The 24,149-nt window shown below is 41.1% G+C and overlaps 1 protein-coding gene and 1 long non-coding RNA gene across 3 annotated transcripts in view; one reads left to right on the plus strand and one right to left on the minus strand.

The window, feature by feature from the left end:
* Window positions 1-1,366: 1,366 nt before the first annotated feature.
* On the plus strand, window positions 1,367-23,746 carry Fmo2 (flavin containing dimethylaniline monoxygenase 2). The gene is made up of 9 exons (XM_038349871.1): window positions 1,367-1,414; window positions 1,746-1,883; window positions 9,393-9,581; window positions 10,511-10,673; window positions 11,793-11,935; window positions 15,803-16,002; window positions 17,280-17,635; window positions 19,742-19,814; window positions 20,914-23,746. The coding sequence occupies exons 2-9, from the start codon at window positions 1,752-1,754 to the stop codon at window positions 21,263-21,265; spliced, it is 1,608 nt and encodes a 535-aa protein (XP_038205799.1). The 5' UTR covers window positions 1,367-1,414; window positions 1,746-1,751; the 3' UTR covers window positions 21,266-23,746.
* Window positions 4,129-24,149, minus strand: part of LOC119827921 — a 48,461-nt gene continuing 28,440 nt past the window's right edge. Inside the window, exons 4-5 of one of the 2 annotated variants that reach the window (XR_005287726.1) lie at window positions 21,127-22,628; window positions 4,129-4,355 (exon numbers count right to left, since the gene is read on the minus strand). This is a non-coding gene — a long non-coding RNA (uncharacterized LOC119827921). Of the gene's footprint in view, window positions 4,356-20,879; window positions 22,629-24,149 lie in introns of those variants that run through there. The other variant, XR_005287725.1, reaches the window with a different exon arrangement.

Raw genomic sequence — 24,149 nt, forward strand, 5'->3', positions numbered from 1 at the left:
AAAACAATGAATAACTATCAGACTGATGACTTGCTCCACCAGTCAGATGGAATCCATTAAAATATAACCATTAAAAATGTTTTTGTAGATCTCCTGAATAAACTGGGAGCATGGGGACCATGGAAGAGGGTAGAAGAGGAGGGGAGAGGAAGGGAGGAGAATGGAGAAAAATATATAGCTCAATAAAAACAATTTTAAAAACATTCTTGTACAAATCTACTGGTAGAGTGGAATAAAAAACTAAGCTGGAAATTACACTTGGAGTGCAATCACGTTTTTTCTTTGCTACATGTGTTACCTACAGCTAAGTAAAAGCAGGGCTGAAAAGCCAGTTCGCTCAAAAAAGTGCTAACATGAGTTTAAAAAAACTAAATTCGACTGGGTGGGGGTGTCACACACCTTTAGTCCTAGCTCTCAGAAGCAGAGGCAGAAGGCTCTCTGAGTCAGAGACCAGCCTAGTCTACAGAGCAAGTTCCAAGACAGCCAGACCTACACAGAGAAACCCTGCTTTGAAAATAGATAGATAGATAGATAGATAGATAGATAGATAGATAGATAGATAGATAGATAGATAGATTATAGATAGATAGATAGATAGATAGATAGATAGATAGATGATAGATAGATAGATAGATAGATAGATAGATAGATAGATAGATAGATAGATAGGAAAGAAAGAAGGAAGGAAGGAAGGAAGGAAGGAAGGAAGGAAGGAAGGAAGGAAGGAAGGAAGGAAGGAAAGAAGGAAGGAAGGTAGAAAAATCAAAATTAACAGCAGCAGCAACAACAACAACAAAAAAAAAAACCTAAGTTCAGGTCCCCTACACCTGCACACAAAAATACAGTCTCAGTAGCATGCATCTAGAACCAAGCACCAGGTAATTGGGAATGGGAGGATTCCTGGGGCTCACTGGCCAGACTGTCTAGTGAGGGACCCTGTCTCAAGGAATAAGATGAAAAATAATTGAAGAAAACTCCTCATGCCAACCTCTGGCCTCCACCTCTGCATGGGCACATACACAATACAATACTTAGGTGGAAGAACTTGCCAAAATGGTACTGACAGTTGTAAATACATCTGGATGGTAATAGTAGGGATGATTTTAACTTCTTTTTATTTATTTTCTCTTTTCACTTTGTCAATGCACATTTTCGACACTGGCTAGAAAAATAATTTTAGACTGTCTGTATGCTGTGTGTTCGGTGTTCTCCACCTTAGCAAGTGGACCTCTTGCTTCATTTCCGTACTAATAAAGTCCTTGAAGACTCAGCTGGCTGAGTATGGCTCCAGGAGGAGGAAAGCTCCTCCCACTTCTCACAGCCTGGGCCATCTCTTAAAAACTACCACCTCTAGGCACACCAACAGAGGAAACTCTTCTGCCAAAGGGACTGTACTAGAAAAGCCCAAATAAAGGTAGGGATGACAGCTGGGGAGAGAGGCGGCAAAGGAAGTGCTCAGAACTCCGGAGAAGCACTGGGACTGTTTTGTTGAGTGGCTTGGCTTGTTTAAACAGATTCCTTTTTAATATTAAGCCAAGACATTGTAAGCAAGTTTACAATGAAGGTCATCTGACCAGACAAGTTTCTTTTAAGGGGAGGAAGAGGTGAAGATTTGATTAGTGAGGCGTTTTATTCAATTAAGTGCTGCTTATTAAATTACCACCAATAGTGTGACCTGACCACACTGGCGGATTCTCTTACCTTTGTCCTCCTGAGGCAGTAATGACTGGTCAACTCATTGACAGGAGACGATGGCAAGGAAGGTGGCTGTGATTGGAGCAGGAGTCAGTGGCCTGATCTCTCTCAAGTGCTGCCTGGATGAGGGTCTGGAGCCCACTTGCTTCGAAAGGACTGAAGATCTCGGGGGACTGTGGAGATTCAAAGTAAGTGAGACTTTCCATGCCTCAGACTACAACACGCTGGCATTTCAAGTCAACTGATGAGCCCTTGAAAGATTTCTTAAGCAGTTTTGGCCCAGTTTTATTTTTATTTATCTATGCAGCTAACGAGGAACTGAACTTGGGCTGGCATTTCTCCCAGGTCAATATCATGCCAACCCATGTGACCAACTCAGGGAATCAAGGAATCTTCTCTTTAAAAGCCAGCTAATTGCAAAACAGCCCATGTTTTTGTTATTTTTCTGATAGACTAATTAGATAATATACTAATATTAGAAAGCATTTTATAAAATAGAAGTGATTAGAATTATTTTTAAGACATCACTTCTATCCTAATCATTCAGCCAAATGCTTCTTCAGAGAATGGGCCCTTATTACTTCTGACTTTGTTTTTCTCTTAAAATAAACCATGTACGGGGTGGTGGTAGCACACACCTTTAATCCCAGCACACAGGAGGCAGAGGTAGGTGGATCTCTGTGAGTTCGAGGCCAGCCTGGCCTATAAGAGCTGGTTTCAGGGCAGCTAAGGCTGTTACACAGAGAAACCCTGTCTTGAAAAAATTGAAAAATAAAATAAAATAGACCATGTTTGTTTACTGAGCATTTCTGGTTATATTCCAGTATAACCTTTTGTGAACCTCTTCGTCAAATATTTTCTATTAATTAAAGTCATTCTTCTTATTGAACCTAAAATTTTATAATATTATTTGCCATTCAAAATTTTATTGACAGATTCATAGACAACTATGTAGGCTTATGACTGTGAATGTAAATATTTGCATTCCTTCCAGAGAGTGGTATGGCACTTGTCTGGAGTTCCACCTCTAGGGAGAGTGAAGCAGGGGGATTGGAAATTTGAGGTCATCTTGGGCTACATGACAAAACTCTGTCTCAGTCAGAAAATATCTTCCTTACCAGACATGTCGAATCAAAATCTCCTGAAGAAATTCAGGCAAGCCTCACATGAACCCTACGATAATGAGACAACTTGGCAAACAGTGGGACAGGTTGCCAATTGAAAATGTGTTCACACAACCATGCAAACACAGAATTAATGATGGAGACATTGACCTTCATGTGAGATGAGTGGCTTTACTGAGAGGAATCACATTTATATCTTAATAAACACTGGCTTCTAGAATTATGACTTTTTCTGAGAAAGTGACGTAATATATTCCTGTCTTAACTGATAGCTTGTTTCCTTCTTCATTGAAGACCCACACAGGGTTTTCTTTTGTATATGAATAGGTTTAAATTGTAACCCAATTTAACACATTTATTAATTGTGGGTGTGTGTGTCTGTGTGTGTGTGTGTGTGTGTGTGTGTGTGTGTGTGTGTGTGAGAGAGAGAGAGAGAGAGAGAGAGAGAGAGAGAGAGAGAGAGAGAGAGATGAGCTTGGAGGCTCCAGTGTCGCAGCATGCTCATGAAGACCAGAAGACAAATCTGTAGAACTGGTTCTTCCCTCTGCCCTTACGTGGGTTGCAAGGATTGCATTCATATCTTCAGGTTTGCACAGTAAGAGTTTGACCCAGTGAGCATATTCAGTGATCCTGTAACAGATTTAATGTGCAAGACTTAATAGCTAAGCACGAAGTATTTCTTGTTTGTCACGAATTTGTTAGGCAAAGAGGTAAAAGTTGCTTTGAATAGTCTGTCCAACAATAGGATCTAGGATTTAATACATTCCAGTAAGGTGGTTCTTATAGCATTTCCATTACCCCAGTGTAAAACCTCTGATTTTAAAATCAGAGATTATTTCTTATGTATGTTGTGAAAAAATATAGATTAAAATGTGAATTAATTAATCTTTACTGAATAACATTAAATACATAATTTCCAAGCATCTATAACAACATCACATGCCAGGCCTCTCTTAATACTACATCTAATAGGGAGTGATAAATAATTTGCTCCTCTCAGAGACCTCCTTCCCACAGAGAGAAACATTAAGCAAAATTTCATGGCTTGCTGGTGGGGGCCCATGGCATCTTGGGTACTGGGGCCCAAGGCGTTTTGGATACTGGACTTCTGAGATAAGAAGACTCTGGAAAAGGATTCTGGGGGCTTCCATGCTCATCCCCAGGAAAACTGTTCCTCACAATTACACCATCCTAAACTAGCACAAATCTCTTCTTTACTGATTCCCACACCGACACAGAATCCTCTGATCACTCAGCACATCTAGTGCTAACATAAAAACAAAACCAAGAAATTCAAATCTATGTGCCTTGCCTGGATTAGGTGATACTGAAATCTTCCAGAAGGTTCTCCAACACCCCCTAGTGTCATTTTTGCGATACAGGCAGGCTGATGAGGAATTAAATTTTTTTTAGCACTTCTTCCAGGGAAGAAGCTCTTGGCCAGCATTACTTCTCTTCATCCCTTTAGGGTTAGATCTTAGGATTTTCCTCACTAGTGGCTGAATGGGAAGCTGAATTTTTTGATAAATAGTTTGCCTAGAGGGAAGGTAGTTGAAAGAAAAGAGAAAATTGGAGGTCTGTGATTCCTGAGGCCACTCACTTAATAAAGAATTGGCAGGGCGGGGAGGGAGGGGGCACCAAAAAACATGATCCTCCTGCATCTATTAGCTTACTCTGCTCCTATACCCTATCAGCACAGAGTAATTACTAATATACACTGTCTTCTGACTTGGGAATTCTCATAAATAAATCTCCCCTCTCCAACAATACACAAACAGGTGTTTTACTTAACCTTCACATAATGGTCTACAGATCTCTTTCCAACTTAGTCTATAATCAGCCTGAAATATTACCATCCCTTAGCATGTAACTTTTCTGAGATCTAACTCAAATTGATAATATTTTTTTTAAAACTTCTCTATTTCAAGATCAGAGAGAGGCTGGCCAATGCAGTAGGCATGCAACATGAACCAGACACAATCAGTTCCGTCAACAAAACTGTTATTAGTAGCCTGAGTCTTGCCAGTATGATTTCCATTGTACTTCGCCCCAATACCACTTCCACTAAAACAATTTAATGCAACAGCTTCAGCATTTACAAAACAAAAACTAATGTTTTCACAGTTATTTTCATGTAGGTCTCATTTTATACTCACAACAACCTCCCATTTATTTGTTTTGTCTTTTGTAAGTTTGCTTGGCCTTGGAAATTTTATTTGAAATTTCAATTATCTGTCATCTTTGCTAAAACCACCCTCCATTTGGGTATACCCAAATATGATCATCTGTATTTGTCTCACCTGGTTCTGCTATATGGTTTAAGAAAACTCTGAACATTAATTATAAGCTAGCAAAATCCTTTAACAAAAAAATGTTTATCTTAAGCACATAAACCATAGCAAAATCTAAAATGCTAAGGAAATCAGATTATTTTTATTTTTGCATAAATATCACTTGAAGCCACACCCATGGGGTACGATTTACCACTTTGAAGACTCTCTGTCTCTGTCTAGCAGAAAGGAGAGCCTTTCTTCTCCCTCCAACTTCACTTTTACAGCTCCAAGAGCCAGCTGCATTTTAATTCAATACAGTAATAAGCTCCCCCGAAGAAAGACACTGTTCTTGTATTGTTTACTTCCTGTCCCCAACTCCCAGCACAGTTCAGGCCAAAGTAAGCGTTGTTAAGTCAGCATTAATCATGGTCCATTTGCAACTATAAAAATTATGTCAATTTCACCTATCTAAACACATAGACTTCTACTTCATCCAACTAAATCAATGAAGAAGTACTTATAAAGAATTTGGCAGTCAGGCACTTTAATCCAGTACTCAGGAGGCAGAGACGTGCAGCAGATCTCTTTAAGTTCAAGGCCAGCCTGATCTACAAAATGAGTTCCAGGACAGTCAGGGATACACAGAAACATTGTCTCAAAGGTGAGAAAAATGAATTTGGGGGAAGAATCACAGGGCCTTAAACATGCTAGATAAATGTTCTATTTCCCCCAATCAGACATTGCTTTTGACAAGAAACTACTATAAAGATTATCACTTCCTCCTCAGGAAAAAAAAAAAAAAGGCTTATGATACCATCACTGTTTGATAATGATCTATAAATGTGAAACTTTCAAGGAAGATTTTAGTTGGGCCCTAAAATCTGTGTTAAGAATCAGCAATTAGAATGAGTTCTTCTCATCCTCAAATCCTCCTTTAAAAATGTACCTGACAGAGTCCAATCACACTTCTGGGCAATGCTTTAACTCCTGAAAAAGTCCTAATGTTTTGTCTACGGTGTCAGAGTCTGGGTTCAGAAGGGTGTAATGGTTTTCTGTTCAATGAGGTTCACCCTGGTGGTCTGTAGCAATAGTGAGAGAGGCAGACACTAATTTATTACTTATTTGGAGGCAGGCATTGTGCTAAGCACTTTATCTAATCTCTGCAAACTTTGGAACAAATGTCTAATGTTTGGGTTATGCACAAACACCGTTTGACACAGGAACACAAAGAAACTGAGTTGTGTAACTTGTCTGTGTTTGCAGAAGCATTAAGAGAGGCAGCAGGGACCAGTCCCACCAGAATATTTATGGAATCCTCGCTGTTTATTCAACACTACTCATAATCACGTAGTCTTAAGAGGGAAAAATGCATTTCTTTTCTTAATGAAATACTTCCTATTTTAAGACTCTGGTTGAATAGGAAACACAAGTATTCAGTTTTGCCAAGGACATGGTGTTCAATTACGCCCCCCCCCCAAAAAAACGAAAAAATGTTTAAATATCAATATGACTGTAGTATTGCACAATTTGAAGCTAGTGTTAGAAAATAAGAGCACCATTACTTATTCATCCAATGTTTAAGTAATCATATTCCTATGTGAAAATCAGGAAACCTTTCATTCTACTGAAATGCATGTTTGTATTCCATTACATATATATGTATATATTGTACATTAACAGCACCATGAGCCCTCTCTGTCTAGATACCCAGCATAGTGTAAAGGCTGCATACTCTCCACTGACTGCCTTTGCCCAAGACACCTGCAACTGGAACAAAATTATTACTCAAGTTTAGATTCTAGTCCAGGAAAAATAAACACACTACTCATGGGGAAAGTCTGATCATAGGCATGAGAGAATAGATGAAGGAATGATAAAAGAAGAAAGAAGGAATGTAAGGGAGAAAGAGATTTGTAAGCAAATCTATATTTGGCAAGAATTTTGAATATTTCTCTTAACCAACCTGCTCTGAGAGTAAGAAATAAGGTGTTGACATCCCTGATATTAAGACCCAGTGAAGCCAAACACATAGAGTACTTTCTACTTAGACAATGGACAGTAAGTTACATAAACTTGTTCCTTTTTTAACTCAACGAGACCAAGTACAACCTGTTACAGAACATTCATGTGTAATAGTGAGCCACTCTGCCAGTTCTTCTATATCAACAGAGGAGCTGATACCCAGATTGACCTCCAGTGCCAGAGTGAGCTGTGAAAGCATCAATTCTGAGGATAATGGCATTCCTCGTACTACGGAGCACTTCTTACATCTCTGTCTCACAGATGAGCGGCACAGATTGGTCCTGACTTTTCTCTTTAAAGAGAAGGACGTGTTGACACCCTCATCTAACTGTAAAGATAAGCACATCTTCTTCTAGTCCTGGTAACCTCTTTCATTTTTTGTTTGCTTGATTTCTTTATGTGTGTGGCTTTGAGATGGAGTCTTACTATCTTCCTATGGCTGGCTTAGTGTCCATTGTGTAGCTCGTGCCCATCTCAGATGACCACCTTCAGTGGTGCCAAAAACTAAGGAATTGAGGATCTAAAAAACGCAGCAGGCAAGGAATAATTTTCTACTTAAAAAAAATACAAGAAAGATACATTTGTACTTGATTTAAAATGCTGTTTGGATTACAAGTAATTTTTTTTTTCTTTTTAAACTTCTCTACAGAAGAAAGTATGGTGCCATACAAGTAAGATTAAGTAATTTCTGTCAGTTAGTGACTTCCTACAAACTTTACTATCTGTGCAGTCACTCTAATGCATAGTGGAATAGCAATTACTGTTTCTCTGGCTTTATAGCCTAGTCTGTGTTCACACTGACACATCTACTGAAGAGTTCTTAAGCACCATTATTTAAATTTTCTAATAAAAGCCTCTCTGATCGTAGGTTTATTCACAGACTCTGAACACCAATCATGACTATTTATTTACATAAATTTATATGAAGGACATTATGTAGAGCATGACTTAGAAGAAAATATTAACTAAATCATAACATGTGCTTTATGGGACTTTTACCGAGGCACAATTGTGAACATTAAAAATCAGGTTTGAGGTCTAGCTGATGTCTCAGTTTGTTTCCTATTTCTGTGATCAAACACTGATCAGAACCAACTGGGGGAGGAAAGGGTTCATTCAGCCTACAGATTACAGTCTCCATCATGAAGCAAAGCCAGGCATGAGACCAAGGCAGGATCCTGGAGCCAGGAATCAAAGCAGAGACCATAGAGAAGTGTTGTTTACTGACTTGTTTAGCTTTCTCTCTTCTGCAGCTCAGGCCCACCTGCCCATATATGACACCACAGAGGGATAGGTACCGTACATCAGTCAGCAGGCAAGAAAAGGCCTACAGATATACCAAAGGGTCATTCCCTCAGCTGAGATTCTCTTTCCAGGTGTTTCTGAGTGTGTATCAAGTTGACACACTATATTTGATGTCAGTACTGACCACTATTGTCACTTAAGGACAATTGATTTGAATTAAGAACAAAATAAAGACCTATGGGGTCAAATCAAGATATAAAGCCTCCCTGCTTCTAAACGCACTCATTTAATTTTAAATTCTATATCCAGTGTCCCAGGAATTATTAGTCCTTCAAAGTCAGAGTAAATAAAACCTCCCTAGGGGAATTTAAGAAGACAACTGGCTCACAAAGTTTGGTGTTAAATAGGTAGCAAGATAGAGTGTTAAATATTTTGCAATATGCCAAAAAAATTGTCTGTACTCCAAACCCCATGAGGGCCAATAGCACATCTACTGAGCAGCACCAGTTGTCAATAAACAGGTTCATCACACAGACTGACAGGCCACATGTGCTGCCTCTCTGCCCCCAGATGTCTTGGTCATGATACAGCAGAGAAGGAGATTCACATCACTCAGGGATTAGATTCCAGAAGAAGATGTGTGTGTGTGTGTGTGTGTGTGTGTGTGTGTGTGTGTGTGTGTGTCTGTGTGTACATATATATGTGTGTGTATATATATATATATATATATATATATGTTTTTTCAAGACAGAGTTTCCATATACATACGTGTGTGTGTGTGTGTGTGTGTGTGTGTGTGTGTGTTGTGTGTGTTTTTCAAGACAGAGTTTCCCTATATAGCAGCACTGACTGTCATGGAGTTCACTCTGTAGACCAGGGCTGGCCTTGAAGTCACAGAGATCCGCCTGCCTCTGCCTCCCACGTGCTGGGATTACAGGCATGCACCACCACCACTGGGCCAGAAGCAGACTTTTACTACAAATAAGACTTGCATTAAAATCATTGCCACTGATCGTTTCACTCGCTCCTTTAGGAGAACGTGGAAGATGGCCGAGCAAGCATCTATCACTCCGTCATCACCAACACCAGCAAAGAAATGTCCTGCTTCAGCGACTTCCCAATGCCCGAGGATTTCCCCAACTTCCTGCACAATTCTAAACTCCTGGAATATTTCAGGATTTTTGCCAAGAAGTTCGATCTTCTCAAATACATTCAGTTTCAGGTACTGTGTGTGGTGGGGGAATGGATTTCTCTGCCTTAATTCACACATAAATGGAAAAAGTGTCTCTGGCAGTGAAAGACCTTAAAATAAACTATGGCGCTTCGGTGGCTTTGTGGAAAGGTAAAAGCACAGTAAAACCGTCCATTAAAAATGAAAGTTCAGATGACAATGAAAAGCAATGTGAAAATATCCCTTCAGCCAGTGCCGCACTGGCCTTTCCAAGCCTCGTTCCTCTGGATGGGCTGTATGAATCCGAGCCAAATTGTCCTTTTCCTACCTTCTCCACAGAAATGGGTTATTAACTTTCCATTTGTCGCAGGTGCACCTAACGACCTTTTCATAATTTTTTTTTCTGCACGTAAACTGTAGCAACAGAGGGACGATCCAATCATCTTGAGTTATACTTGAAATTACCGTTTCCTGTACTTTCTACAAAGAGGAACAACAAGGAAACATGTTACCACTAAGCACGGGGCACTGTTCAAGCTGAAATTGCTTTTCTGAATAAACAACTCAATGGGGCTCATTTTTAAGGCAGTTCACGTCCTTTGCAACTTTGACTTTGTGAGCACCAGGCTTGTGTTGTGTTCGCATAACAGCTTATCTTCATGGAAATCTGTATTTGTAAATACTGTTGAAATGTCCACTTTTAGGGACCTGTTGTGTCCATTTCAGGGACAGCTTCATGCCCTTTTAGAGAATCTCCTGTGGTTCCCTCTCTAATTCCTGGTAGAGCCATCCCATGAGTGTCAGTTTTCTAAGGATATCCTCAGTGCTTGCCTGCGAAAGGATCAAGAAGGGCCTACTTGACAAAGTTTGCTGGCAGTTGACTCAAGAAAATCAAATGGGTTACCTATTACACTCACCCCATCCTTACTTCCAGGGCCCTGGCAGAGTAATTAACGAGGCCTTCTCTGTGTTTGTTCAAGACCACCGTCATTAGTGTGAAAAGACGCCCAGATTTTGCCTCTTCTGGGCAGTGGGAAGTTCATACTCAGAGCAATGGCAAGGAGCAGCATGCTGTCTTTGACGCCGTTATGGTTTGCAGCGGCCATCACATCCAACCCCACCTGCCGCTCAAGTCATTTCCAGGTGAGGCTGCGGGCTTCTCAACATGGAGGAGTAAGCCTCTGGGAATCTCGCATGGAGTTCAGACGGACAGGTGGGATTTGCTGCTGTGAATGGGGGTGGTAGTAAGACTGCGGTACAGCTAGGGAGTGGAAACATGCCAGTCACCATCTTTGCTTCTATTGCTTCCTCTGAGTCTTCACACATACTCAGCTAACTTCCTCCAGGATCATTTCATTTTCTCCAGCAATTCAAAGGATTCACACAAACATGCACTCCCTATAAGAGGACCTCCAAATGCCCACCCTAATTGTTCTGTCCTGCCAAAGCCATGGAAATTTACTACATCCCTGGGGCCTTTTCTACCGGCCAAGGGTTGCTAGAGAGAATTCCTGGAAATACACACTGAGGCGGGACAGAGATGGGGGAGGAATGTGGGAGCAGATGCCTGAAGCCAGCTGTCATGCCATCCCAGTCTTCCCTCTGAGAGAACTTCTAGTCAAGAGTCGTCCCATAGACAAGGACTCACGAAGACCATTCCCTTCCCAGAGCCCTCTGGGAACGTGTCTGACACAGTGGATCACAATCAGGCTTCATGTGAGAACTGCCCACACTAAAAGCAAAGAACACTTTAATAAGGCCAGATATTACTGGGAAGGGGAAACTGGAAGAACACAAATGGTTAACAATCAAATGGCCACTGAGTCACTCAAGAAGCAACTTCTCTAGGCCTGGTTTTCGTCTTTTAGTTATTTGCTTTTGCAAAATGATAAGCACTCTGCTAATTATTGCACAATTACAATAACACTATTTCCAAAGAGTTCTTAAATGTATTGACAATGTGGAACTAGAGTGTCATTAGACTGCCCCAAATAGAATAGCTAGTGAGACGCCAGCATCAGGTCGTAATCTGTACAGCAAAGCCATTTGTTTGCCACTGGTGAACACACACACTCCAGTCTCTCACATGGCCCTCATATTCCGCAAGGAATTTTATTTAGAGTTTGATATTTGACTATTGTAACTCCTATAATGGAGGAGGTGAGAATTCATAAAGGGAAAACTGACCTGCAGTTTTATTGACATTAACTTGTCATAATTGCTTACTTGGAAGGTCACAGTTTCCCTCTTTTCCTCCCACAGGTATCGAGAAGTTCAAAGGCCAGTATTTTCATAGCCGTCAATACAAGCACCCTGCTGGCTTTGAGGGGAAACGTATCCTGGTGGTTGGGATAGGAAACTCAGCCATAGATATTGCCTCTGAGCTGAGTAAGAAGGCCTCACAGGTGTGATGCTTTTGCTTCTCTTGTGCTGTGTGGAAGGGGTGAGGAGAGACCACTAGGGCACCCAGCTGTACACCAAAAGTCCATTGATTGATAGGTGGCTGCCTGTTGTAACAGCATAGGAAACCTGGAAGCCAGGAAGCCAGAGTCTAAACCCTACCTATGCTGCTAACTAGTCCTGTGTTGTAGAACCAGTTGTTCTGCTTCTCTGAGCTGTAGTGCCTTGGTTTTTCTGTTTGTTTGTTTGTTTGTTTTAATGGGATGTTTTAATTAGATATTTCTGGTACAGAAAGCCTACTTTTTATCCAAGGCGCCTAATGAGAAACTGATCTGTTAATGTTTGTTTGTTTATTTGTTTGAGACAGGGTTTCTCTGTGTAGCCCTGACTGTCCTGGAACTTGCTCTATAGACCAGGCTAGCCTCAAACACAGACATCTGCCTGCCTCTACCTCCCAAATTCTGGGATTACAGGCATGCGTCAACATGCATGGCCTTAATATTTTAAGAACCAACTTTTAGAGATGTAGTATATGGGCCAAGAGATAGCTCAGTTAGAAAAGTGCTTGCTGAACAAGCGTGGGGACCTGAGTTTGAACCCTGGAACCCATATTGTTTTAAAACCATGCATGATAGCACATAGTTGTAATCCCAGGGTTGGGGACATAGACAAAGGTAGACACCACAGGTTTGTTAGCCAGGTGCCTATCTATTGGCAAGCTCCAGTCCGGTAAGATTCCTTGTCTCAAATAGATAGATAGATGGTAGATAGATAGATAAATAGATAGATAGATGATAGATAGATAGATAGTAGATGATAGATAGATAGATAGATAGATAGATAGATAGATAGATAGATAGATAGTAGATAGATAGATGATAGATAGATAGTAGATAGATAGATGATAGATAGATAGATAGATAGATAGATAGATAGATAGATGATAGATAGATAGATAGATAGATGATAGATAGATACATAGATAGATGATAGATAGATAGATAGATGATAGATAGATAGATAGATAGATAGATGATAGATAGATAGATAGATAGATAGTAGATAGATAGATGGTAGATAGATAGTAGATAGATAGAAGATAGATAGATAGATAGATAGATAGATGATAGATAGATAGATAGATAGATAGATAGATAGATGATAGATAGATAGATAGATAGATGATAGATAGATAGATAGATAGATAGATAGATAGATAGATAGATAGATAGATGATAGATAGATAGATGATGATAGATAGATAGATAGATAGATAGATAGATAGATAGATGATAGATAGATCACTGTCACCTTTCACTTTTCAAAGTTTTCAACCCTTGCCATAAAGAACAAGTAAAGAGGCAATAAATGAAAATTTGAAAGACAGTAGAAAGAGGCAGGAACCACCAGCTGCCAGCTCCTCCATGCTGGAAACATCTCTAAAACTTGAGAAGAAAAGAGTGAATAAGACAGGAGGAAGGAACTAAGTTGTCTTCACTGTCAGCCAAGTAAAGAGCCAATGCATGTGCCAGGTCAGTGATTTGGACTTAGAACAGATGTCCCAGAGATTCAAATATTGAATTTCATGAGCCATGTCTTTATAAGGTCATTCCATGTCAACAAGCCTAAGTACTGGCCAAATTTAATACCAAGCAGATACTTTGTCTCTGTACCTGTGCCTTATAAGTCATTACTCTTTTGCATAGAGCCTCTTTTCAATATTTATTAATCACATAAATCTAAAAGTATAACAGAGTAGTAAGCTCTCAGATCTTCACACCTGGACCTGAAAGTTAGCTTCTCAGAGATGGCAGCCTAAGCCTTGACCCTCACATAGATCACAGTCTTCATCTAGGTTAATTTCTCTGCAACAAAGTGGTCACAACAAAAAGAAAACAAATAAAATGGAAAACCCAATGTTGATCCTACCGAAGGAGAGATAGAAAATAATAGAAAGAGATGGTGGTGGAGCATTTAAAGGGAATATCTAATACCTACTCCAAGTATTTTCAAGTCTGCCTAAGAGCAACAATAGGAGCACATTGGGACATAAGCATTTGGCCCCCACACAGACCAAGGGTACGGCCATGCGTGGGTATGTGCTACTTCACAAGCTTAGGGTAGGACTGATGTCCTTTCCCCAAAAAGCTGTAAGACCTCCTCCAAGGTCAATCTACAAAACAATGAGAGTTTGTGTGTGCTTATACTTCGCAGAACATTGGTAACTTCTTGTAACCTGTACAGTAATGTCCCAAAACAGATGCTATACTGCCCACTCTAAAATAGAGAAAGAGAAAAAGCAGAGAGTCATCCAAAGAACTCACCAAGGCTACTTAGCTCATAGATAGGGGGACTGAGTTTCAAACCTAGGGAGTCTCGACCCGGTGTTCATGACCTAAACCTCTTGAGTACATTGGATGCCTTGAAAATGAGTCTTGTTTATTTATTGAAGATATTAACAGAACTAATAAGATGAGACAAAAGTTTGGGAATCTGAATGATGCATTTGGACCATGGGAAGGCAACAGTAAAAAGGAAAACACATCTTTGACAAGATTTTAAAATGTATGTATTGGAAACAAATTTTAATATAAAAGGTAAAGAATACATACAACAACAATGAATGAACGAAAAAAGGGCCTTCAGTTTGAAAGAAAGTGGGATAAGGGTGTACATGAGAGGAACTGGAGAAAGGAATGGGAAGAGGAAATGATATAGTTATAATCTCAAAACATATAAACATAATTTTTAAAAAGATGTGTATTGAAGAGGAAAGGAGTCACAGCACACAGACAGAGGTTTTAACTTTTAAAACACGTAATGTTCTTTTAGGTCTGGAAAGAGGTGGTTGCTCTTCCTATTTACCATCCAGAGATGCTGAGATCCATGCATGCATGCCTGCAGCCATGATACCGTAGGAACACGTTTGCAAGGCCTGTGATTATTCACCAGGTCTCCTTAGGTAGGCACAGTGAAAGGACAGAGGAGCTGTTTCTCAGGGAGCAGCAGAGCACATCTGTAAACACCGGAAAGGCTGGTCAACTGACCATGAGAATTAGCCCAAAGACTTTTCTCATATCTCTAGGATACTATCAGGGCTTTGATGCATTCTGCTCTTAGGGCAAGTTACTGGACAGCCCTCGTCAGGACATAGCTGCCAAAGAGAAGTGAAAAGGCTAGGAGGACCTCACTTTGACATCAAATACTCTTAAAATGGAACCTGAGGGCTGGGATGGCGTCTCAGCGGATAAAGTGATTTCTTCACAAATAGAGGACCTACACTTGACCCCAGAACCAGAGGTGGAAGTGGGGAAAAGGAAATGACTAAAGTTTATTATTATATAAATGTTATGAAGCTATTAAACAGTGAAAAGAGAGAAGAAACAAACAAAGAGGAAAGGAAGAGATGGAGGGAGGAGAAAGAGAGAAAGGACGGATAGAAGAAAGGAAGGCAGGTAGGTAGGTAAAAATGTCAGGTTTCATGATATATGCTTCCAGTTCTAGAGAGGCAAATAGAGGCAGATTCCTGGGCACTGGACAGTCAGCCTGTTCTAATTGATGAGCTCCAGGCCAGTGAGAAACCCTGTCTCAAATAAAAACCAAGATGGATAACACCAGGGATGACACTCAAGGTGGACCTCTGGTATCCTTATACATATGCACAGATACACGCATGCATGCGCACACACATATACATATACGCAAACTAACACACACCTTCATACATGAACACACACACTGCACACAAATTAATAAAATAAATAGAACTCAGCAAACTGTGCCACCAAACATATTTTCTATCACCTGTACAAGAGATTCCTCCCAAAGGGCCAAAACCCATCACTTCAACTGCACTCCTTTCTGTTTGCCAGGTGTTTATCAGCACCAGACATGGTGCCTGGGTCATGAGCCGGATCTCTGAAGATGGCTACCCTTGGGATATGGTGTTCCACACTAGATTTAGCTCCATGCTCCGAAATGTCCTGCCACGCACTATCGTCAAGTGGATGATGGAGCAACAAATGAATCGATGGTTCAACCATGAAAATTATGGTCTGGTGCCTCAAAACAAGTAACGTTATTTTTCTTTTTGTGCTGTACTTATTACAGGCAAGGCTGTCTGATGTTGCCTCTCTTTGCAAAGATCCGATTTGCTAGTGTGGTAGTGCAAGCTATAACCCAAGAGCATGTGTGATCATGTTGGTCCTGGGGTCTTGATTCCAAATTATATACTGTGTGTCAAAAAAAAAAAAAAAAAAAAAAAAAAAAAAAAAAAAAAAAAAAAAAAAAAAAAAAAAAACAGAAAAAAACTTAAGAATATGGGTACGAGTGTAGAAGCTGCTCCAGAAAGCAGGAAACAGGGTTAGAACTGATTGGAAGAACTCTCTGACAGTTTGGAAAAGGCTCTTCAAGAAGACTGTGATCTTCTCAGAGCATTGTGATGGGTAAAGATAGCTCTTCATCTGGTAAGTCAAGCTTTGCTGCCCTTATGCACCGAAGGCTGTTCCCATGAGAACATATTTTTTTTTTCTCGTGGCCAAAAGACAAATATTTGCTGATATCAAAGTCACACATCTTGGATACTGTAAGCACAAGTAAACAGTGTAGATGTCTACCCTCCTTCAGTTGATAGCAGCCTTCCTCCCCGGCCCCAGGGGGATATTTAGAATCTCTAAAGAGAGGCTTCATTATGCTGAATTAAGAATCCAACTATATGTCATAGATTGCCTTATGTTTTAAAACAAAGAAAATGGTTTACAAACATTAGACATTAGAACTCCAGAGACACAAGCAGACTTAGTTCCACCATCCATGCCACCACAGACAGAGTTCCTGTGGATATTGGAGTCAGTAAATGTCAGCAATTCCCATGTTGTGCATAGATTCTCACACTGATCACACAGTGGGTCTCGGCGCTAATGTAATATGTTTTCCCTTATTTATGATTGGGTAGATATTAAATGAAACCACCAAATAATGAAAAACAGCATAAAAAGTGATAGAGGTGCCACAGGGAACAATCACCAGCCAACTCAAAATTAACAATGGATGCTGACATCAAGTCTGAGCCCCCTGAGGTGCGTCCACCTGCAGGGTTTTGTTGTTGATGTTGCTGTTATTTTGTTTTGTCTTTTGCTTTTATCGCCTACTTGTCTTTGTTTATCAAATGAAGAGACGGTCAGTGTTAGACCGAGGCCAGTGACAAAGTTTGGGGTGGACAAAACAGTGGGGTTGGAGTTTGATGAATGAAAAACTCCTGTGTTTTTCAGAGCCACCCCTAAAGCTGTCAAGCAGGTTGAAGATTCCTCAGAGACTGCTCTGAGTGTGTTCTTTCCTCTTGTGCCTCAGATACCTTCTGAAAGAACCTGTTCTGAACGACGACCTCCCCAGCCGCCTGCTGTACGGGCTCGTCAAGGTGAAGACGAAAGTGAAGGGGCTCACGGAGACAGCGGCCGTTTTTGAGGACGGCACGGTGGAGGAGGACATTGACGTCATTGTCTTTGCCACGGGCTATTCTTTCTCTTTTCCATTCCTTGAAGATTCGCTTGTGAAAGTGGAGGGTAACAGCGTCTCGCTGTACAAGTACATGTTCCCCCCTCAACTGGAGAAGCCAACCCTTGCGTGCATGGGGCTCATCCAGCCTCTAGGCTCCATCTTCCCAACTGTGGAGCTACAAGCACGTTGGGCGACAAGAGTTTTCAAAGGTGAGTGGGCTGCTCAACCAAGCAGAGTTTTGACATTTTTTTTCCCCTTTATTTACTGGACGGGAGGCAGCTCTGTGGTGGCGCTCAAAAGACAGCTACTCTAAGGGCAGTTGGTTCTCTGATGCCACCTCGTGGGACTCGGAGACAGAGCTCAGATTGTCGGGCCTGCACACTAGCATGCCTCTACCCGCTGAGCCATCTCACTGAGACAAAGTTTTACATTTTTTTTTTTAAGGTTTGTCTCTTCTCGTTTGTGCAGCATGTCACCTTCCTTGGAAGGCTATTTTTTTTTCCTGCTTCTCGGGTTCATTTCTGTTGAACAAAGCCTCATTTACCACTGAGCCTGTGCTGGGATCTGGTCAGCCAGAAAGAAATGTAAATAAGTTGTTTTAATAACACAGTAAGTGCTTTGGTGGCAGAATGTGTACTATGGCCCAGAAAGGAACTTGGTGTGATGACTCAAGGTCCAGGACAGTTTCCTAATGTCTGAGTTTCTCAGGTACAGAGCAAAAGACAGAGTCAGGATGCCTGTGGAGAACTGAGAGCCACATTACCGATTTGTGAGGTGGAACAGGATGGGAGGTTAACCTTAAAGAATGACAAATGGACACAAAAGCTTTGTACATTTTGTTAAGGATCCTGGATTATAAAATGTAAACGTACAGACAGCTGTGAGGTTTTGTTTTTTTTTCTTTCTTGTTCTGTGTTTTATTTTTATATTTTGTTTTTAATTTTGTTTTCCAACAGGGGAGTGAGAAAGAATCTAATGTAATCAAGGCTATCCTCAAAGTTGTTATGTAGCCAAGGCTAACTTTGAACTCCAGATCTCCTGTTTCTACCTTTCAAGTATTTCCAGACCTGTAATTTCAGTGCTCTAGAGTCAAGAGGACGCATGAGAGTTTAATGACATCCTGGGCCACGCAGCAAGTTCAGTCTAGCTAGGGCTTCTAAACAGACGTTCTCCTCCAAAGGACCGGAGGGAGGGAGGGAGGGAGGGAGGGAGGGAGGGAGAGAGGGAGAAGAGTAGGAAAATGCAAATACAAATCAGTCCTACACAAATCTAGTGCTCCTAAGAACCTTCTAGCTGATCGATCCATAGGGAGCCATCCTGATTAAGTCTGGCCTCCAAACCTGGGATCTGCATCTTAGAAAGCTCTTAAGCCAGAGGCACCAGGGAGGAGATATCCTCAAAGACCAGGAAGTGTCTACTTCATGTCATGTAATTCCATCAGTTGTTTGGAACAGAGATTTAAAATTCAGGGTTGGAGACTTGACAATCACTGAGAAAACTCCAGCGCTCACCTGGGCCAAAATACAATGCAGCCTGGGCCAGAGCCAAGAGACAAAATGGAAAGGAGGACAAACATGTTGGAAACAGTCAGGGACAAAGCCAGCAGGGCATGCTGGAGGGCTCAACACAGGGAAGGAGAGGAATCAAGGAGGGCTTACAGGACTGGAGGCTGGAGAGATGGCTGGGCCTGAGAATAGAGACAGGAGGGTCTCAACAGCAAACTCAGCTTTGGACTTAAGTCCCAGATGCTAGATGACTTACCACATTTCCCCTCTGAAGCTCACAGGACCCTTGAGTACAGGGGACAGGCTCCCCCACACAGTGGGCATTGCACTACATTGTCTACCCCAACTGCTCTTGTTAGTTGGGGCCACTCTCATCCTCACCAGATCTCCTTCCACAGCCTTTTACGTGGTCTCCCTAATTGTAAGTTCCCCTCCCTTGAGCCCTCTTTCCTTAACCAAAGAGCCAGACGGATCTTTTCAAAGGGCAAAGCTGGCCTTGTTGCCTCACACAACAAAGTCTTCTCCAGGGTCCCATAGTGCCAGTCCAGAAGCTACCCCAGCTGGCATCGTTTCTCAAGCATGCTTCCCTTCTTCAGCCCTTTCTCTGGCCTCTCCAGTTCATAGCTGATGCCAGTGGCTATGATCCACTATGGAATTCTCACCACTGGAGCTCAGAAGCACAGAGGTCCTGCCTCTATGACATGATGAAATGGCCGAAACTTAATTTTAGAAAACAACTACTATGCGAATCAATGATATCGAATCAAACCCACTATTCAAAGCAAATTTGTTTTTGTTTTTGTTTTCTAGGCTTGTGTAGCTTGCCCTCAGAGACAACTATGAAGGTGGACATTGTTGAAAGGAATGAAAAGAAAATTGACCTGTAAGCAATTTCCTTATAAAGAAAAATGTCTATATAGAGTAGTGTGTCACAGAGCACCATGATCTGACTGCCTATGAGAGACAGCTGGCTGTTGAAATGCAGTCCTGGACCACAGCCCAGTACAAATGGATCAGTTCTGTAGATAAGACTTGAAGTGTGTAATTTGATGTTTTTCCATATTATTTTTAGACATCCTGGTTTAATGACCCATAACTCAAAAAACAAAGAAAAAGAGAGAAAGGAAGGAAGGAAGGGAGGGAGGGAGGGAAGGAGGGAGGGAGGGAGGAAGGGAGGGAAGGAGGGAGGGAGGGAGGAAGGGAGAAAGAGAGAGAGAGAGGGAAGGAGGGAGGGAGGGAGGGAGGGAGGGAGGGAGGGAGAGAGGGAGGGAGGGAGGGAGAGAGAGAGAAGAAAGAGTACCAATTCAGAGTATCTTTCCTTGGGTTAATCTTATTTCTTTTTTCTATGATGCCCATGTTGGATTCCATATCCCCTCAGGCCACCCACACTCAGGGATGGGATGAGGCAGTGATGGTCACCATAGCCTGAGGCACTCTCAAATGCCTCTGGTTTGTCAGTTTTGTTGAGATGAAAATGAGTTTGACAGTGATCAATACTCTTGCACCACTGACTCAAGACCTTACAGACATAAGGAGTCATCTCCTGCGCAGATTTTAATCCATCTACTATAGATTGAGTATCCAGCACATGCCAGCCAGACTACAGGGTGCTTTAGCAGTTAACAAGGAATACTGTACATCCTGTCTCTGGAAGACACTACCTCTCTGATACCGCACGAGGATTTGTATCAATCCTGAGTCATACAATCTTACTTGGAGACATACAGCAGATAACTAAGTTAATAAATAACCACCACCATTTCAACATCGTTACATTTCTAGACTCTCCGTGGATTTGTCAGTTTACTTTGTAGCGTACTCATCAATCTGAGATATGGGCCTCGTAATGGAGCCTCCCAGACATTCATTCAAAGCTCATACCTTCATGCAATCATGTTGTTCTTTAAACAGCTACTGAGTGCCCCATATTAAGACATAACTTAGAACATTTATGAATCTGCCCTTTTATTTACTCCATTAAGGTTTGGGAAAAGCCAGAGCCAGACACTGCAGACCAATTACATTGACTACCTGGATGAACTCGCCTTGGAGATAGGTGCGAAGCCAGACTTCGTCTCTCTCTTCTTCAAAGACCCTAAACTGGCTGTGAAACTCTACTTTGGGCCCTGCAACTCCTACCAGTACCGCCTAGTTGGACCTGGCCAGTGGGAAGGAGCCAGGAATGCCATCCTCACCCAGAAGCAGAGGATCCTGAAGCCCTTAAAGACCCGCACTCTGGAGTCTTCGTCCAGCATCCCAGTATCTTTCCTGCTCAAAATCCTGGGGCTTTTGGCTGTTCTTCTGGCCTTCTTTTTCCAACTTCAGTGGTTCTAATCTGTCAGCATGACGCTTTTGTCCGTCAGTGCCTCTCATTCATCAGTGTCTCTTTGCAAAAATGACTGAAGAAATTACATCTACATTAGAGTTTTTACAATCCAGAAGAACAAGTGGGAGAAGGAATTGTAGGGAGAGCAGAAGAATTAGGTCTAGATATAAAGCTGAAATGAAGGTCTTGGAATATCTTTTACATTCTACTCTTTCCTCAAATTCATCAGACTCCAAACAGTATTACACAATAACACCAACACAGGTAGACAGTGCTTCCAGGCTTAGCAGGTTTCAAGTTATATGGAAAAAAACAAATTATGCAGAATAAAAAGCAAGTCATAGCTGGGCGTGCTGGCTCACGCACTTGAGAGGCAGAAAGTAATTGAGAGACCGAGGCAGGCAGATCTCTTTGAGTTTGAAGACAGCCTGGTCAACATAGCAAGTTCCAAGACTCATGGACTACATAGAGAGAGCCTATCTCAAAAAAAAAAAAAAAAGTCACATAGGTGATTATTGAACAACTTAAATTTAAACTGTGGTAACATTTAATATCCTGCCCACTGAGCTCCACGCTATTTTTATGCAGACTCTGGTCACAGTTCCCAAGCATTATGGTCTGCTCTGTTGGCTTGATGAGGGATCTCTCAGAAATATTAGTGGACAAAACTGAGACGATAGACCAAAAGCAACTACTTTAAGTGATTCACATTGCGAGCTAAGCAAATAGACTCGGTTCCTGTATATTAACAGAAACACTAACGCAAACATGAAAATAATACACCCTAGCTGCAACATAGAGTTAGCTGTTGTATCTCACAGATTAGATGTCGTGCTATGTGTACATCATGTATATTGCTTTATTTAATTCTCACAGCAGCTATGAGATGGATTGAGCTATAATACCCATTCTGTAGATGACACTACGTGACAAACAGTTATGGAACATGCCCTTAGCCACTGGCCTTGAGCTGAAGCTTCAACTGGAGCCCAGTTCGTTCAACCCTGAAACTAAAGGTCATAACCTCACCATGCAATATACTTATTTATTAAAACCTCCACTCTTGATAAAGTACTTACTAATAGTTTATTTTATTCATTATAAGATTAGACCATAGTTCTATTCATTAGCATAAAGTTTTCTAAAAGCATTTTAGACAATGGCACTTGGCTTGCAACTCCATCTGACTAATTTTATTTACAATATTAGCTCTCTATTTTAGCTAGATTGTAAATAACACATGAGCTGGATGCAATGGTACAGACCTTTAATCCCATTACTCTGGAGCCAGGTGGATCTCTGTGAGCTTGAGGCCAGACTGGTCTACATAGCAAATTCTGGGCCAGCCAGAGCTATATAGTGATACCCTGTCTAAAAAGAAAAAAGAAATTGAAGAGATCTAAAATGAAAAATATGTATGCAATAATACTTAAAATAATGATCACATTTTGAGAGAATAAGAATTGAACTAAAGTACATCTGCCAAGCCAGCACAAAATGTTCCAGTGGCTGAGCCTGTGTCCAGCATTAGCATTATAGGTAAGCGAGACAAATCTCAGTGATGTATTATCTATGTCATCTGATGAAAGGGGGTGTGTCAGTTGTGAGGGACATTTCCTTTGAACTGAAAACTAAAAGAGACACAAGCAATCAATGCCAACAAACATTGGGCAACATAACAAACACCAAGCTATAGACTCTCCTGAGAGAATTCTTTTCATGAGCCGCTCTGTGGGAGATGAGCTACACCCGGAGACCAAACCAGTGTTCCTGAAGAGAGGACAAAGGTTGGGATATTGAAGGCACAGGTAAATAGTTCTTTGTCCCTCCGAACCCTCTATGAACACTAATTTTAAACCTCAACCAAGCTCTCGTTCTTATCCCCCCACTCCACTGCCTTCCCAATTTAATAGCAGTCTCTCCCAGTAGAAAGAGCTTTCTTTAAAGTCCACTGAACTGGGCTGCAGAATCTGCCCAGTTGGTAACGTGTTTGCCTTGTAAGCAAGAATCTGAGTTTGAGCCCCAAAACCCACATTATAAAGCCAGGGGTAATAGCACACACTTCTAATCCCTGCACTGGGGAAGAAAATGAAGACAGATTTCTGGGAATCCCTCCCTGGCCAGTCAGCCTAGTCTGTTTTAGTGAGTTCCAGGCCAGTGAGATACCCTGTCTCAAAAAAACAAAAGCGAGGAATGAATTGCATGAGGAACGAGACGAGAGTCTGACCTCTGAACATGAACATACACTTGTTCAAATACACATGCATGCACCCCAGCACATACACATGCAACTGCACATGCTTAAACACACAAACACTTATAGGCATACAAAAGTTCACTGAAATTATGCCACTTCACTAATTTGCACTTAAGACTTCTTACTATACTTATAAGCAAATTCCTTTCAAAAATTACAAATGAAATTCATCATATGCATATATAAAGTTCTAAAACAAAAATTTTTAAATAAAAATTACAAATAAAAAATATATATATATATATATATATATTCTTATTTCTTGATGAAGAGTGGATTCATTGTGTCGGGCAAGATGGCTCAGCAGGTAGAGGAACTTGCCACCATGCTTGATGACCTGAGTTCAAGTCACAGGACCCACGCGGTGGAAGGAGAGAACCTATGCTTGCAAGTTGCCCTCTGACTTCTGTGCGGGCACTCATACTAACGCTCACACACAACAAATAAACAAATAAAATGCAGAAAAATAAATAAAAGAAGATTATCTCATCAACTCTTAAAAATTCTTTTCAAATTATGATGTGAAACTGCCAACCTGAAAAGCAAAAATCAGCAAGCTACCGTGTGTGGAGCAAAACATCGGTTTTTATGATGGTTTTATCAGGACACAGACAAACCCATTCACTTATTGCCCT

Source organism: Arvicola amphibius, chromosome 12, assembly GCF_903992535.2.
Source record: "Arvicola amphibius chromosome 12, mArvAmp1.2, whole genome shotgun sequence".
Lineage (NCBI taxonomy): Eukaryota > Metazoa > Chordata > Mammalia > Rodentia > Cricetidae > Arvicola > Arvicola amphibius.

Excerpts from the sequence above, each read along its gene's own strand:
- Fmo2 (XM_038349871.1), top strand. The coding sequence starts at position 1,752 with ATGGCAAGGAAGGTGGCTGTGATTGGAGCAGGAGTCAGTGGCCTGATC. Across the intron at positions 9,582-10,510 it reads TCAAATACATTCAGTTTCAG|ACCACCGTCATTAGTGTGAA; the intron begins GTACTGTGTGTG and ends TGTTTGTTCAAG. Across the intron at positions 16,003-17,279 it reads GGTCTGGTGCCTCAAAACAA|ATACCTTCTGAAAGAACCTG; the intron begins GTAACGTTATTT and ends CTTGTGCCTCAG.